At 52.3% G+C, this 17,736-nt stretch overlaps 1 protein-coding gene and 1 long non-coding RNA gene across 3 annotated transcripts; both read left to right on the top strand.

The window, feature by feature from the left end:
- The first annotated feature begins 207 nt into the window (after window positions 1-207).
- On the top strand, window positions 208-6,797 carry LOC137846103 (uncharacterized). Its single transcript, XR_011090381.1, has 2 exons — window positions 208-886; window positions 1,323-6,797. It is a non-coding gene; the product is annotated as an uncharacterized lncRNA (long non-coding RNA).
- Window positions 6,798-7,823: 1,026 nt separating this feature from the next.
- LOC137846081 (uncharacterized) lies at window positions 7,824-11,099 on the top strand. Of its 2 annotated transcripts, none has more exons than XM_068663702.1 (6): window positions 7,824-8,232; window positions 8,770-8,808; window positions 9,279-9,303; window positions 9,540-9,595; window positions 10,398-10,429; window positions 10,549-11,099. In XM_068663702.1, exons 1-6 carry the CDS (start codon window positions 7,830-7,832, stop codon window positions 10,693-10,695), a joined length of 702 nt encoding a protein of 233 aa, XP_068519803.1. In that variant the 5' UTR covers window positions 7,824-7,829; the 3' UTR covers window positions 10,696-11,099. The 2 variants fall into 2 exon arrangements, with proteins under 2 accessions (XP_068519803.1, XP_068519802.1); XM_068663701.1 differs by having other exon boundaries at window positions 8,764-8,808.
- The last annotated feature ends 6,637 nt before the right edge of the window (window positions 11,100-17,736 follow it).

Raw genomic sequence — 17,736 nt, 5'->3', positions numbered from 1 at the left:
GAGGGCTGGAGGGCTGCTGCTGGGGGCAGGACAGGCTTGTGGTGGGCACAGGGGAAGATGGGGACAGCGTATGTGTGGCAGTGGTGCAGCACTGTGGGGCAGAGTTTGTTTGGGGATAGCAGGATGGGGATGGCTTCCTCCAGGTATGATACAGATCTGAGCAAGGGGCACACTTTTCCAACACCATAAATTGTCTGGAGTGTTGCTCTGAGGCTCTAGGACTGCTGAGTTACTTAAGGAGATATGGGATTTACCTGGAACAAGAAATCCACAAAAAAAGGGATTGGGATTGACATTGTTCAAGAGGTTATTGAAGAGATACAGCATGAGAACACACAGATGTGATGATGCCTGCTTAGCAGTGAGGATTTGGTCAAGGGGGATATGGGAGTAGGGAAATCTGGATGAGCCTGGACACTGCTCCTCTCACCAAATCCCTCTCTGCCCCTTGGTACAGGTGGCATTACCTCCCTGAACATCTGCAGCTCCCCAGGTACTCGTGAGTCCTTCCCTCCCAGACCCAGGGCACTTGGAAGCCCAACCACTGTGAGCTCTGCCCTATGGCAGCCCTTCACTGCTGTGTCTCTTCCAGGGGATCACCAAGCTCCTGTTCTCCAAATGAACTCAACTTCTGCTCAGCCAGGTAAAATAATTTTGCTCCAGTGTATTCTCCCTGTGGTGTCACCTGTAAGACGAATCATCTTCTGCAAGGACGGGAAGGAGCTGTACAGTCTGAAAGCCCAGCAAGGGCAGCTGAGCTACTCCGTGGTCCTGAACATCACGTCAAGAAGCGCAGGAAGATATACATGTGGGTACCAGGATTGGAATGAGATGAAACACATGAGGAGCTCTGCCCTCAGTGCTGGCCGCAACCTGGATGTCCCTGGTGAGTCACGGCCCAGGGCTGGAGGGGTGTTAAGGGAAAGAGGCACTTGCCATCACATGCCTGTGCTGAGGCTGGAGCTGGGTGCTGCAGCAGGCTCTGTGGTGGTTCCCCCATGGGAGTGTTCCCTCTCCTCCAAGGCAGCCCCTAGACAGAGAGAGCTGGTCTCAATGGATTGCCGTGTCCCTGCAGCACCACCTCTGCTGCAGACATGGGGCTGTGCAGGGCCCAGGTACAGAGAGCAAGGGCTGGGGATGTGGATGAATGCTGGATGAGCCAGGGATGCTCCAAGGTCTGCGCTGTGCATTTATGAGCCTATGGCAGGGCAAGTGGGATGACTGTCATGAGCTGGGCAAGGACCCAGCAGCAGGGTCATGGGCACAAGCGTGTGGGTGCCCCAGCTCTCACTCCCTCTAAACAAAACCCTCTGTGCCCCAAGTTGCAGGTGCTGGCGTGACCACCCAGGACATCTGCAGCTCCCCAGGGGAGGTTGAGCTTGGGGATGGGTGACTGAAGAGAGGTGTGTGTGGGGTGGTGATGGCAAGGGAGAGGGAATTTGTTCTCTGGGTGTGAGCTCCTGGGAAGGAATCACTTCCCTGCATGGAACACAAAGCATTTTGTGTCCAGTTCTGGGATTCCCTGTACAAGAGGGGCATAGAACTACTGGAGAGAGTCCAGAGGAGGGCTGCAAAGATGATCAGAGGACTGGAGCCAAGAGAACAGAGCCTGTTTAGCCTGGAAAAGAGGAGACTGAGGGGAGACCTCATCCATGTCTATAAATATCTGAGGGTAGGTTTTTGAGAAAATGGAGTTGGTCTCTTTTCGATTGTGCCGAGGGAAATGGCAAGAGGCAACGGGACCAAACTGAAGCAGAGAAAGTTCCATCTGAATATGAGGGGCATTTCTTTACTGGGAGGGTGACAGAGCACTGGAACAGGCTGCCCAGAGACGCTGTGGAGTCTCCTCTGCAGATATTCCAAACCCACCTGGATGCCATCGTGTGCAGTGTGTCCTTACTGATCCTGCTCAGCAGAAGGTTGGACCAGAATCACAGAAAGATGAGAGTGGTGGTGCCATATTTAATCGGCAGGCACACCTTGGCCAAGATATACTTAACCACTCATGAGGGAATTTAGACAGCACATCCATGGGAGCCCATGTTGGCACAACAGCCGTGAGCACTTTTATGTCTTTCTTGGGGATGGTGCTGGCTGTCGATGGGGGGATGTGGCCATGGGGCTGAGGCTCATTCTGGGAAGGATCTATGTGCACTGTAGACACTAAGCCTGTCCTTTTGTCCTGCCAGGGAATGTGGTGAGTTCCCCAGCAAGTCCACCACCCACAGGTGAGTGATTCCCTCCAGCACCTCCTGTACACCCAGGTGAGTGATTCCCTCCTGCACCCCTAGGACCTCCAGGTCCCCCTGTCCCTGCAGCACCACCTCTGCTGCAGACATGGGGCTGTGCAGGGCCCATGCACAGAGAAGAAGGGCTGGGGATGTGGATGGATGCTGGGTTGAGCCAGGGATGCTCCAAGGGCTGCCCTGTACATTGATGAGCCTATGGCAGGGCAAGTAGAGTAATTGTCATGAGCTGAGCCTTAACGTACATGTGAGCAAGGGGACAGTATTTCTGGCACTAAAACTGTGGCTGGAGCCATATTGCGAAAAGAGTGATATTGGAGTGCTCAGGGATCCAGGGACGTCTCCCTGGAAAAACAAACCAACCAAAAATGGTTAGGGATGGACACAGGTCAGAACACCTCTGCTGCAGACTTAGGACTTTGCAGGGCCCATGCATAAAACACATTGGCTTGGGATGTCGATGGACCCCGGGCTGTGCCACTACTGCTCCAAGTTTTCCCTCTAAACTTTATGAACCTATGAAAATCAATTTACTCAAGCTCGATTGTTCATTTTGGCCATTTGCTCCAGGAAGCAATACAAGAGATCAGGGTCTGCTCAGCATCTGGGATTTCCCATAACTAAGAGTTCGAGGGACTCACAGCATGTTCATGTCTCTCACAGGCAGCAGCCCCTCACACAAGGCCCAGCTCCCTTCCAGAGGTGAGACATTGCTCATCAGCCCTTCCCAGCACAGCCGTCCTCCAAGGCTTGCCTTGGCCACACTGTGTTCCTCCTGTCTCCCAGGGTCAGCCATGCCCCTGGAGGTCTGGATCCTGCGCTCTGCCCTCAGCCTGCTCCTGCTGCTGTCTGCCCCCATCATCACCCTCCTCCTGGAGAGATGCAGCCACGGTGCCTGTGAGGCCAGACAGCCTGGAGACGTCCCTGTCCCCATGGATCTCTGATGTCCCCCTGAGCTCCATGCTGTCCCCAGTTGGCTCCCTCATGCTCAGAGCATGACCCCCAAAGTGGCTAGACTCCCGTTGCTGTTGGGTTCAAGGCAGCTGTGACAGCATGCCCAAGGGATGTGCTGCCACTGCTCTGCTTCCCTTGGCTCAGCGCCTGCTCTCTGCTCCCATCAAGGATTACCACTGGATCGTGCACCCTCCCAGCTGGGTTCAACCCCAGCACCCACATGGCTGCCCTGCCTGCTCACAGAATCACATCTACATCACAGGATCCATCTCTGCATACAGGGAAAACACGAGGGGATGGAGTCACAGATGCACCCCCAGGCAGCCATGCTCTGCAGCTCCTGCATCACTCCAGCACCTTCCTGTGCCCAAGGTGGTGCTGGCCGCAATGGGCACATCCCCAAGTGATTACAGTGCCCCCTCTCAAGGCACCTTGGTGGGTATTGGTCCTGTGAGAGGCGAGTTATAAAGGATTTGTTCAGAATGCACCAGCTGATGTTGCTGCTCTGTATTTGAGAGGGAAGCCTGTGAGCAGAGCTGGGAGAGCTGCTCTATGACTGCCATATGGGGCCATGTGTCCTGCGAGGGAGCTCCTGTTCTCTGTGCCCTGCCACCCAAGAGTTCCCCTACCTACTGGCATTGCCCTGGCAGATGTGTCATGGAAAACTGCCTGAGATCTGAGGATGGCTGAGGCCATGGAAAGGTCCAGGGGGTGACCATGCCTGGCACTCTGCACCCCATGCCCACCCATCCCTGTGCTGGGTCTTCTGTCTCTCAACGCGCCATCCCTAGGAGACAGCCCTGAGCAGGGACATTGTGCATGGGGGCATCCAGCTTTGGGGCAGGTGGGGATGGGGTCTCAGCATGGCTGGCCCCCACACCCACAGCCCATCCCCAGCCTTGCACAAAGGGGTTTTAGACATCCCACACCAATACCTGGAAGAAGCCACGGTGTCCCCACCGTGCAGCTCCCAGTGCTGACATCTGGGTCCTTGGTGTGCAGTGGGGGACTCTGGGATAAGATGGGTTCAGGCAGGAGAGGAGCTGCTCAGCTGGGAGGCATGAGGATGCAGGACTGCATGGAGAGAATATGGGATAGGAAAATGGGTTTAAAACTCAGCAAGAGCTGCTTGGAGGCAGAGCTGGAGGGGACGTGGGTTTCATGCTCCTTCCTGTAAGGAAATTCCTTCACCTCCCATGCCCTCATCAAAGCACTTGTCCCACAGCTTCCTTCAGGCCCATGCATGCATGTTTCACAGCACAAGCCTCCAGGATACTCTTCCTCAAAGGGAATATACAGAGTTAGGTGGACAGAGCTACACCCTCATTCTCACACAGCCTCCAGCCCTCCTTGGTGAGCGAATCGCACTGTGGTGTCAGCTGCAAGCTTTCTGAGGGTAACTCTTGTTCCTAACAGTTACAGCCTTTTTGTCTTCTTTGTGGTTGATTTAGCACTGCTATAGATGTGACTGTAGTGTCCCTGTGAATGGCCTATGAGGAATGTTTTAACAACACGTGAAGTGTCAATAGAGAGCTATTTGCATTTGTATGTTCTTTCTTTGAGGTCTCTGATGTCTGGGGGTTCCAGAACAACTGCTAACAAGTAGTAACTGTTCTGGCTTCTGAATGAGACACTATGCAACCCCCTGATATCTGGCCAGGTGGCCAGGAGATTAAGGAGAAGAAAGAAAGAAGCTGAAGGACGGCTAGAAGACAAAACTTGCAGGGGACCCTGTGTAATCTTTCATTATAATCCTTTCTTGAAGACTGAGCCATTTATAATAGTGGAGGACTTGTTAGTGTTAGGTCAGAGGTTGGACTCAATGATCTTGAGGTCTCTTCCAACCTAGAAGTTCTGGGATTCTGTGATTCTGTAATTTGGATCCCTGGAGTACACTACCATTTAGCAGCCTTCAGCTAATGTGGTGCAATTGCCTAAAGTAACTAGGAAAATAAAACTAACATTCATGTTTTAAAGAAAATGTACAGCACTGAAGAGGTTTTCAGGGTAGGGTGTAGCTGCATTACCTAAGCGTTCCCTACGCTTCCAACCTTAGATGCTATCACACTTGGGGAACCTGGTGTGCAGGTTCTAAGGGACAGTACGGAGCATAGAGTGGAGTGGAGACACCGCGGCTAGGCTCTGTGAACATGTAGGGACTCGATTGTTCTTGTGCACACCGAGATCGACAAGCTGCACTTTTTGCGACCCTGAGACAAGGACCCGTCATGTTTTGACAAATGCTGTACCCTAGTGTACTTTTCCTCATTGTAATATCATTATAACACCAAAACACGCCTCCAACCCAAAAGCTACCTGCCTCCAATGTGCGACCACCCCTCACTGAGCATGCACTCCGAGTTTCTCGGAGCCTTTTACTTTAAACAGATACGTGATATTTTTTCACCAATCATAACTAAGATATGCTTGACTAGAGTCACTCAAGCTCCACCTAAAAGATAGAAAATAATATAAATTGGCCTAAGAGAGAGGGGATGTTGGGGAAGATACCACTGTCAGGGGAGATACCACCCCGAGGGAATACAGCATCCTGAGGACCTCCTGACTCCTGTGATCAGTTGATGGGCTGAGCTTCTCTTCCACCCTCTCCCCCATTGGGATGCCTTTGGCTGATATTTGAACACTTAGTTATACTGTGTGTCTCTGCAGAAACTTTGAAATCTCTATAGAGTCTTTGTGTCTTTTAACACGTTAATTTCCAGGCTGCGCACCTGTGTCACCTATATGTATGTCACCTGTGTATTTTATACATGCTAGCTTGCTTTTGCAGACAGTAACTATGGCAGGCAATCCAAAGAACCTGTGTACCTGTTGCTGTAATAAATCACACTTGAATGCATTGTTCCTACCCATGATAGTGTGAAATGTGTTCATCTGATTTGTGTCAATATGGAACAATCCTCGGGCCACATGATATGATGAAATGTGACCTTCTGTCTTTCATACTCTTATATAACCCAAGTCTAAGAAAAACAGAGTGGTTAATGCATATAGTTCTTGTATCTTGCAAAGGAATATTCCAGCAATTTGTGTCAATGGGGGTTAAGAGAAGAAAGGGATTTCAGAATAACTGCTACCTATGATGACTATTGCATGGGACACTATGCAAGTCTCTGCTATCTGGCCAAGAGATTAAGGAGAAGGGGAAAGCTGAAGGACGACTAAAAGACAAAGCTTGCAGGGGATGCTGCACAAGTCTCTGACATCCGGCCAAGTTGGACAAAGGAGAAGGACAAGAAAAAAAACTGGGAGGAAGACTATGAGCCTTCAGCACAAGAGACCCCCAGAGGGACCACTGGAGACGAATACGCATGCGCCAGTAGGAGGGTTCGGATTCCGGGACCTAATTATAATAACCCTGCCTTTTCTTGAAGTAATAATGAATATGTAGGAGCCTAGGAGCATAAAAACTAGATGCCTGATGTAACTGATGTGCGTCTTGGTGGAGCAGAGACTACCAGCGCACCCAGCACTGTTTGCTTACCTCTATCCATTTAATAACTTGTACATTTTGTAATCCTATTTGGGACTCAGTCATTTATTACAATAGTTCTCATTAAACACAACTAGAGTAAGGGTGGTTATACGTTTTTGGTGATTCCCTGACCATGGTAGTTCAGTGCTCTGAATCCAACCAGGCGCCTAATGGTTAATGCGGTATTGGTGAATCTGTGATTGGGATAGTTCAGTACCATGAATCCAACCGGAACCATAACGGTTAATCAGCTACACCCCTTAACACGACACCAGACCACCTGGTTCTGTGTGGGCTCCTCTCCACGGGCTGCAGCTCCGGCCTGGGGCCTGCTCCTGTGGGGCCTCTCCATGGGCCACAGTCACCTGCTCAACCAGGGGCTCCTCCACGGGCTGCAGCGTGGAGATCTGCTCCATGTGGGACCCATGGGTGCAGAGGGACAGCCTGCTCCACCAGGGGCTTCTCCACAGGCTGCAGGGGAACTTGTGCTGCATGTCTGGAGCACCTCCTGCGCTCCTGCTGCACTGACCTTGGTGCCTGCAGGGCTGGTTCTCATTCTTCCCTCTGCCACCTGTTGATGTCCAGCAGGTTTTCTTCCCTCGTTAAATATGCTCTCACGGAAGTACAATCAACATAATTTTTTGGCTCGTCTTTGGCCTGCAGCAGGTCCCTTTGGAGCAGTCTGACACTGGCCCTTTTCAAATAGGGGGCAGCTTCTGGGCTTCTCAACAAGGCCACCGCTGCAGACCCCTGCTACCAAACCCTTGCCATGCATCCCCAATACAGCTTCAGAGTGCAGGCCTCAGATTGTTTTCCCTTGCAGGGATGTCCAGTACACCTGCAATGGACGGTGCCAGGGGTGCAAACACAGCCCTGCCATTTGCCACGGAGTAATGCAGATGGCTGTAGAACAAGGTGAAGCTCCTGAGCACCTGCAGTGCATTGATGGCTTCCTCACATGGGGCAGCAAAGCAGAGGAATTCTTGAGAAAGGGACGTAAATCATCTAAATTCTCCTGAAGGCTGGTTTTGCCATTGACCAGAGTGTTGCCTTCAGGGGGCAGTGGCGACCTGGTTCAGGAACGGCATGGCGACCAACCCCAGGCCGCTCGGTCCATCGGCTCACAGACACCAATGTGGTGGATGGCAAATGGCGTTTATTGTCGACTCACATGGACTTATATACCCGAGGCCCATAGCGTCAGTTCCGCTTGCTTACATCACAGACCACACGCTACTGTCCATCAAGGGAAGGGCTCCACCTTTCCATACAGCGCGACATCTTCCAGTCGCCAGACCCTAACTACCCAAAATTGTGTCATTGTTTGGCAGTTTCCTGCTACACAAGTTGTCTTCTGCAAGAATGGGCTGGAGGAGTTCAGCCTGAAAGCCCAGCAGGGCAGGCTCATCTACGCTCTGGTCCTGAACATCACCTCCAGAAGTGCTGGGACGTACATGTGTGGGTACCAGCAGAAGAACAAGAAAAACTATGTGAGGAACTCTGCTCTCAGTGCTCCCTGGACCTTCTCTGTGGCAGGTGAGACATGTCCCCAGGGTGGTGAGGGTAAAAGGTTTTCGGAAAACTGCTGAGGCTGTGAGCTGTGTGCTGCAGCAGGCAGGGCATGGCTCTGGGGTGGTTCCCCCTCGGAAGTGTTCCCTCTCCTCAGAGGCAGCCCCTACAGAGAGAAAGCTGCTCTCAAGGGCTGTCCCCATCCCTGCAGCAGCAGCTCGGTTGAGGCATGGGGCTGTGCAGTGCCCATGCAGAGAGAGCAAGAGCTGGGGATGTTGATGGACCCTGGGTAGAGCCAGGGATGTTCCAAGATCTGCCCTGTACATCTGTCCTGTACCATTCCCCTATGGCAGGGGAAGCGGTGTGATTGTCATGAGACAGGCTATAGCCTGTACATCAGCAACAGTGTGGGATGGTTCCAGAAGGGAGAGCACAGTGGTGCTGGTTTGAGACACAGAAAGGTGCCTGCTCAGCAAGAACAAACTGGAAGAAAAAGGACTCGGGTGTGGCGGTGTGCCAGGTCTTGATCCCACTAAGAAAAACCCCTTTTGCCCCAAGGTACAGGTGCTGGTGAGACCACCACTGATATCCAGAGCTCCCCAGGTGAGGACAAGCATGAGGGTATGCCGGTTGCATGGGCACGTCCTGCTCCCTGCCCCTCTCCACCACACCCCGCTGCCCTCACACCCTCTGTCCCCCGGCTCCCCATGCCTGGCTCCCGCACACCCTCCCCACAGCCATGGTGCTTGCAGTGGTGCCTCTCATCCTCATCCTCCTGGCTGCAGGCAGCTGGTTTGCCATCAGAAAAGGTGAGGGAGTGGGGGAAGGCGGGGAAAAGGCTGAGGTGTTGGGGGTCCAGCTGCGGGACTGGTGCAGAGGGAAAGGTATTGGGGGGATCCTGGGGGTGCCCAGCTGGGGCAGACGGTGCCTGGGGGTGATGGCTGTGGGCAGCCCAGCTGGGGAGGCTGCTGAGGGAGCTGGGGAGCTTCAGCCTTCATCCCCGAGCCCCGAGATGGGAGCCAGGGCTGGGCAGCACCTTGGCCTGTGCACCTCAGCCCCTCTTCTTCTTGCAGGTGCCTGCAGAGGGAGATGCCCAAGGTGAGCACCAAGGGCTCCTGGTTGTGGGGTTTGTGGGAGGGAGTGGGGGGCATGGTGGGACCCTGGGGTGCTGCATGTTCAGGGGAATTCCCTGTGCAGAAGGCAGAAAGCATGGGGCTTATTGTGGGTTGCACTCCATCTCAATGCCAAATGCAGGAAAGCAACACCAAAGGGCATAAGCTTCATGACCCCTCCTCAGCACATGCACATCCCAGAACCATTCCATTCCTCTCCAGGCAGCAACAAGTTGACAGCCCGCAGACGGAAGACGCCAGCTATGGTGACATCCAGTGTGAGTACTACCTCCTCCCTCAGGGGAAGCCACATGCTCCTCTCCCCATGAGAATCCTGTGCGAGCCCCCATGCAATCCCACCCCTTCATTTCCCACTGGGACATACAAAATCCCTGCCCGTTCATCAAGGCCAGGTTTCTCTCCAGCACCTCATGTCCCGCTTCTTCCTTGAATGCTGATCGTGGCTGCTGGCTGCACAAGGGACATGGCAGCATCCCAGTGCTCCCAGGGACAAAGCCCATTTTCTTAGGGGTGTCCTTCCACAGATGCGACAGCCCCAGGCTGCAATTCCCCTGCGCCAGCCTCTGCTTTTTTCCTTTCTTCAGTTTCCTGTCAGAGGAATTTCTGCTCAGAGAAGCAAAAAGCACTGCGCAGCAATGAAAGATGTGGCTCCTTGCCCTGGTGGGGAAAACATTTTAGAGCTTGCTCTGAAACCACAAGCAGCAGGCAAGGGAGGATGTTGTGGTTGGGTAACAGGCTATAGATATATCCCCACCCTACTTGCACCTCGCTCATGTTGCAGCACCACCTTGTTTTCCCACGCCTGCACAGAGCAGCTCGCAAGGTGTGCTGGCTGTGCAAAGAGAGGAGATTCCACAGAAAGCTGGAAATACACCAAAACCTCAGCTTCTCTGGTCCTCTGCTGCTTAATGCGTGTCACAGATCAGGGTGATGGGAGAGGAAATGTGGCCGGGCTTTGAGAGCTGACCACAGGCAGCTGATTCCCAAGGTCAGTGTGAGTTTCAGCCCTCCACCAACAGGCAGCAAGGGCTCATGGTATATATTTTTTTGCCCCCACAGACTTCACCATCGCCCATATTCGACGGGACAGGGTGAGTCATGGCACAGCTGTGCACAGCTCCTTTCTGCACTCCTGCAGCCTGGTGCACACTCGTTGTGCAGGGCTCACAGTCAGCAGCTGAAGTAACAGGTTTTTTTTTTCTCCCTAAAGCCTCGTCCCATGCATCAAATGAGAAACATCATGACATATGCCACGGTGACCCACACTCAGACCGAATACCGCTGCCACAGGGCAAGGGCACAGGAGCCTTGCCCACAGCTGCCTTTGGCCTCCTGCAGAGGGCTCATGGAGCCATAACGTGGAGCTGGGGGGTGCACTTTGGTCTTCTTAGGGGTTTGTTTTCTCAGGGAAGGGCTGTGAGTGTCTAGCCAAGAAGATGTAGGACTCACACCTCCATCTACAAGACATTAATACTTCTAAAATATATGACCTATACCAAATCTTACTGTGACTGTATTGATTTTTTCTCAACAAAAGAAAACCTCTCGCTGTGCTCAGTGGATGATGTGTACACCTAAGTTGCATTATAATGCCATGGGGGTGTTATTCTACCCATCCATGGAGATGCCCATTTTTGACCTAGATGGACAGATATCACTGCAGGCATGTCATCGCGTGTGTGTGTCAATAGTGTGTGCACTGCAGATGTGGTTTTGCTTTGATGACAAATAAACATCTCTGACTTTGTGTTCCTGATGGCACCTCCGTCTCATGCAGCCACACATGGAATGGGATGGAGCAGACAGACAGACACCGAGACACAAAGGGCTGGCGGTGTCGATCTGAAGGGATGCAAAAAGCCTTGCAGACAGGCCTTGCCGAGAAGAACTACACCAGCTCCTTCCTGTTTGGGGTGGTTTTATTCACAGTTCACAGATTGGCCGGCCTTTCCCCAGTGCTCTCTGCCTCTCTCAGAGAACCAGCTGCATCGCTTCTCACTTGCTCAGCTTTCTGCATGTAGTGGTTGTTGAGAGCTTTTGAATTGAGAGAGCTGCAAAACACAAGGGAGAACAAGGACTGGCCTTACTCTCGCAGTGCCCACCATGGGAAAATGCTGGGAGCATGGAAGGAGGGAGATTCAGCCAGAGCACAGCCACGCAAAGCTCCCAGGCTCCTGCATTCGGATGCACTTTTGGCTTCCATTTGCTCTCCAACAGCCTGCCATCTCGCAACCATCCCATGCACGCTCAGCGTGGAAGGCTGTGCTTGAGCTGAACTCACCCTCACTCTGCCCATCTCATCCACATTGGCATCTGGAGGGAGAACCTGAGTTAGTGTCCAGCCACACACAGCAGGTAGGGCTTCCCCATTCCCCACCACCGTTGCCCCCATGGTCATGGCTTGCCATGGCAAAGGCATCAGCACTTCACACAGTGCCTAGAGGAGAAGGGTGAAGAAGGGACTGGCACTTACAGAAATGGCTGGGGTCAGCAGAAGAGTCTTGAGCACTATCAGCACCACACAGAGGGATAGAGAGAGCACAGAGAAAAGGTGCTAAATGTCCTCAGGAACATTTCCACAAAACCCTTATTTCTCGAGTGTGACTGTGCTGAGAAGAAGGGGAGGGCCCCGCCATGCACACAACTCCCTCAGCACTGTAGGAGGTTTCTGGAGAGCATGGAAGATAGCTTCCTGACACAGCTGGTTAGTGAGCCTACCTGGGGAGGTGCCCTGCTAGACCTTCTGTTCACAAACAGAGAAGGGCTGGTGGGAGTTGTGGTGGTCGGCAGCTGTATTGGGCAGAGTGACCACGAAATGGTAGAGTTCCCTATTCTTGGCGAAGTCAGGAAGGGGATCAGTAAAACTGCAGTCATGGACTTATGGAGGGCTGACTGTGAGCTGTTCTGGACACTGGTTGGCAGAGTCCCTTGGGAGGTGGTTCTGAAGGGCAGAGGAGTCCAGGAAGGCTGGGCACTCTTCAAGAGGGAAATCTTACTGGCTCAGGAGTGGTCTGTCCCCACATGCCCAAAGACAACGCGGTGCACAAGTAGTCTGGCCTGGCTGAACAGAGAGTTATGGCTTGAGCTTAGGACAAAAAAGAGGGTTTATAACCTGGGAATTATAAATTTTAATAATTATATATATATATATATATACACACAATGTATCATTATATTATATGATATTATATTATATTACACTACATTACATCATTATAATAACATATAATATATATTAAAAATATATAAAAATAAATATATATAATAAATAAATATATATAATATATATATTATAATATTATATAATTAGTTAATTAATTAATTATATAATTAATTGTAAATTATTAATTATAAATTAGTCTTGGAAGGAAAAAGGGCAGGCCTCTTGGGAGGACTATAAGGATTTTGTGAGGCTGTGTAGGGACAAAATTAGAAAGGCCAAAGCTCATCTGGAGCTCAATCTGGCTACTGCCATTAAAGATAACATAAAATATTTTTATAAATACATCAACACAAAAAGGAGGACTAAGGAGAATCTCCAGCCTTTACTGGATGCGGGGGGAAACTTAGTCACAAGAGATGAGGAAAACGAAGAGCTGCTTAACACCTTCTTCACCTCAGTCTTTAGTGGCAAGAGCAGGTGTTCTCTGGATACCCAGTACCCTGAGCTGGTGGAAGGGGATGGGGAGCAGGATGTGGCCCTCACCATCCATGAAGAAATGGTTGGTGACCTGCTACGGCACTTGGATGTGCACAAGTCCATGGGGCTGGATGGGATCCACCCGAGGGTACTGAGAGAACTGGCGGAGGAGCTGGCCAAGCCCCTATCCATCATTTATCAGCAGTCCTGGCTATCGGGGGAGGTCTCAGTTGACTGGCGGCTAGCGAATGTGACGCCCATCTACAAGAAGGGCCGGAGGGCTGACCTGGGGAACTACAGGCCTGTCAGTTTGACCTCAGTGCCAGGGAAGCTCATGGAGCAGATCCTCTTGGGAGTCATCACATGGCACTTACAGTGCATCCAGGTGACTGGGCCCAGTCAGCATGGGTTTCTGAAAGGCAGGTCCTGCTTGATGAACTTGATCTCCTTCCATGACAAAGTGACGCGCTGGGTGGATGAGGGAAAGGCTGTGGATGTGGTCTACCTTGACTTCAGTAAGGCTTTTGACATCATTTCCCACAGCATTCTCCTCAAGAAACTGGTTGCTCTTGGCATGGACTAGCGTACCCTTCGTTACGTTAGAAACTGGCTGGGTAGTCGGGCCCAAAGAGTTGTGGTGAATGGAGTCAAATCCAGTTGGAGGCCGGTCACTAGTGGCGTCCCCCAGGGCTCAGTACTGGGGTCAGTCCTCATTAATATCTTTATCGATGATCTGGATGAGGGCATTGAGTGCACCCTCAGCAAGTTTTCAGATGACACCAAGTTATCTGCTTGAGGGTAGGAAGGCTCTGCAGGAGGATCTGGATAGGCTGGACCAATGAGCTGAGGTCAACTGCATGAAGTTCAACAAGGCCAAGTGCCGGGTCCTGCACCTGGGGCGCAATAACCCCAAGCAGAGCTACAGGCTGGGAGAAGAATGGTTGGAAAGCTGCCTGGCAGAGAAGGACCTGGGAGTGATGGTTGATAGTCGGCTGAATATGAGCCAGCAGTGTGCTCAGGTGGCCAAGAAGGCCAACAGCATGCTGGCTTGTATAAGAAACAGTGTGGCCAGCAGGGCTAGGGAAGTGATCGTCCCCCTGTACTCGGCTCTGGTGAGGCCGCACCTCGAGTACTGTGTTCAGGTTTGGGCCCCTCGCTACAAGAAGGACATTGAGGTGCTTTAGTGGGTCCAGAGAAGGGCGACGAATCTGGTGAGGGTCCTGGAGAACAAGTCCTACAAGGAGCGGCTGAGGGAGCTGGGTTTGTTCAGCCTGGAGAAAAGGAGGCTTAGGGGTGAAGTTATTGCTCTCTACAGGTACCTTAAAGGAGGCTGTAGTGAGGAGGGGGTTGGTCTGTTCTCCCACGTGCCTGGTGACAGGACGAGGGGGAATAAGCTTAAGTTGCGCCAGGGAGACTCTTTGGGCCTGGCTATCCAGCCAGTTTCTAACCCAACGACGCGTGCGCCTTTCCAGTTACGTTTCTCCCCACCCAATTCTCCATCCTGTCTAGGTCTCGCTGGACGGCACCTCATCTTCTGGCACAGGCCTCCCACTCGACTCCATCCCATTGACCACAACCCTCTGGCTTCTTCCCTTCAGAAAGATCACAGTCCACCTCACTACCAGATCACCCTTCACACACTTCACACAACTCAGGTTAGATGCGAGGATGCTGTGTGTGGGAGACGGTGTCAAAGACTTTACTGAAATCAAGATAGACCACATCCACTGCTTTAATATCATCTATCCCCCTGGCCATATCCTCAGAAAAGGCTCTCAGTTCGGTCAAGCACGACTTCCCCTTGGTGAAGCCATGTTGACTGCCCCTAATGAAACTTTTATCCTTGATATGCCTGGAGACAACGCCAAGGCTAAGTTGTTCCATAAGCTTTGCAGGGATGGAGGTGAGGCTGACTGGTCTATAGTTACCTGGGTCATCCTTCTTTCCCCTTTGGAAGACTGGAGTAAAACTTGCTTTCCTCCAGTCCTCAGGCAACTTTCCTGATGCCCATTACTTACCACAGATAATGGATAATGGCCTAGCAATGAATTCCACCAACTCCCTCAGCTCCTGGCATGAGCATCTTGAGCATCCCATCGTGACTAGTGGATTTATGGACGTCCAGAGATGTTTATTTTTCTTCTAAACAAAACGACATCTCCAGCACACATGCCAATTCTCAGACACATGCAAGCACCTCCCTGCAGTGATACCGGTCCCTATAGGTCCAAATGTCCATCTGTGTGGGTGCAAGGAAGACCAGCCCTGTGACTTTATCATGCAGTTTAGGAATACATAATTTCCAGTGAGCACAGGGAGATGGTTTCACATGAGGAAAAACCATTACACTCACACTCACAATATTACACATACACTCACAATATTACTTGGTACACCTGATATAGTTTAGAGGTATTAATTTATTGCAAACAGAGATATGAGTCCTTCAGCCTCTTGGCTAGACACATACAGCCGTTCCCTTTGAAACAAAACCCCAAAGAAGCCCAAATGCAACCCGCAGCCCCACGTTATGGGTGCACAAGAACTCTGCAGGAGAGCAAAGGCATCTGTGGACAAGGCTCCTGTGCCCTTGCCCTGTGGCTGCACTATCAGGTCTTGGTGCGGGTCACCATGGCGTACGTTGTGGTGTTTCTCATTTGCTGCACGGGAGGAGGCTTTAGGGGGAAAAGAAACCCTGTTACTTCAGCTGCTGACTGTGAGCCCTGCACAATGAGCGTGCACCAGGCTGCAGGAGTGCAGAAAGGAGCTGTGCACAGCTGTGCCACGACTCACCCTGTCTCGTCGAACATGGGCAATGGTGGAGTCTGTGGGGAAAAAACACTCGATGATCCCTTGCTGATTGGAGTGGGGTAAACCCCCGCGAGCTTTGGACATCAGCTGCCTGAGGTCAGATCTCAACACGTGACCACATTTCCTCTCCCATCACCCTGATCTGGGACTTGAATTAAGCAGCAGTGGAACAAAGATGCTGAGGTTTTGGTGTATTTCCACCATTCTGTGGCATCGCCTCTCTTTGCACAGCCAGCACACCTTGCAAAATGCTCTGTACAGGCGTGGGTAAACAAGGTTGTGCTGCAACTCGTGCTAAGTGCACGTAGGGTGGGGATATATCTGTAGCCTATCGCCCAACCACAACATCCTCCCCTGGCTGCTGCCTGTGGTTTCAGAATGAGCTATAAAATGTTTTCCCCAGCAGTGCAAGGAAACAGAGCCACATCTTTCGTTGCTGTGATGTGCTTTGTGTAGTTCTTGAAGCAGAAATGACACTGAAGAGAAACTGAAGAAAGGACAAAAGCAGAGGCTGAAGCAGGGGAAATGCAGCCTGAGGCCGGAGCTGGTGTGGAAGGAACCCCCCAAGCAAAAGGGCTTTGTCCCTGGGAGCACTGGGATGCTGCCATGTCCCTTGTGCAGGCAGCAGCCGCACTCTGCATGCAAGGAAGAAGCAGGACATGAGGTCCTGGAGAGAAACCTGGCCTTGATGAACAGGCAGGGATTTTGTATGTCCCAGTGGGAAATGAAGTGGTGGGATTCCACCTAAGACGGGTGCATGACTTCCGCCAAGGGAGGAGGTAGAACTCACATGTGACTTCGCCATGGTCTGTGGTTTCCATCTGTGGGCTGTCAACGTGCTGCTGCCTGGAGAGGAATGGAATGGTTGTTGGGTGTGTGTTTGCGGTGAGGTTGCCACATGAGAAACACACTTGGGTCATGCTTTCCTACGTCATGTGGTGAACTGGAGTGCAGCAAATAGCAAGCCCCATCCTCGCGGCCTCCAGCACAGGGAATGCAGCCACACACAAACACAGAGAACACTGTCCCTCGCCAAGGAGCACCCCAGGGCCCCGCCATGCACCCAACTCCCTCCAGCAAACCCTACAGCCAGCAGCCCTTGGTGCTCACCTTGGGCATCTCCCTCTGCAGGCACCTGCAAGAAGAACAGGGGCTGAGGTGCACAGGCCAAGGTGCAGCCCAGCCCTGGCTCCCATCTCGGGGCTGGGGGACGAAGGCTGAAGCTCCCCAGCTCCCTCAGCAGCCTCCCCAGATGGGCTTCTCACAGCCATCACCCCCAGGCACTGTCTGCCGCAGCTGCACACCCCGAGGTTCGCACCACCTCTTTTGTCTCTGCACCAGCCCCGCAGCTGGACCCCCACGGCGTCAGCTTTTCCCCCCTTTTTTCGCCACTCCCTCACCTTTCCTGATGGCAAACCAGCTGCCTGTAGACAGGAGGATGAGGCCGACGGCCGCCACTGCCAACACTGTGCTTTTGGGGAGAGTGTGAGGGATCCATGCATGTGGAGCAGGGGGAGAGAGGGTTTGAAGGCAGTGGGGTGTGATGGAGAGAGGCAGGGAGCAGGACACACCCGTGCAGCTGTCACAACTCCTGCCTGGTAAAGCTCCTGCTTGTCCCCATGCCCTGGGGAAGGCAGCACAGCACGCCCACTCCCCATGCTCGGGTTTCTGAGGGTGTAGGAGGGAATCTCTCACCTGGGGGTGATGGACTTGCTGGGGAGTTCACCACATTGCCTGGCAGGACAAAAAGACAGGCTTAGTGTCTACAGTGCACCCAGATCCTTCCCAGAATGAGCCTCAGCCCCATGGCCACATCCCCCCATCGACAGCCAGCACCATCCCCAAGAAAGACATAAAAGTGCTCACGGCTGTTGTGCCAACATGGGCTCCCATGGATGTGCTGTCTAAATTCCCTCATGAGTGGTTAAGTATATCTTGGCCAAGGTG

Source organism: Anas acuta, chromosome 30 (assembly GCF_963932015.1).
Source record: "Anas acuta chromosome 30, bAnaAcu1.1, whole genome shotgun sequence".
Taxonomy (NCBI): Eukaryota; Metazoa; Chordata; class Aves; order Anseriformes; family Anatidae; genus Anas; species Anas acuta.
This window is presented reverse-complemented; position numbering and strand designations above follow the sequence as displayed.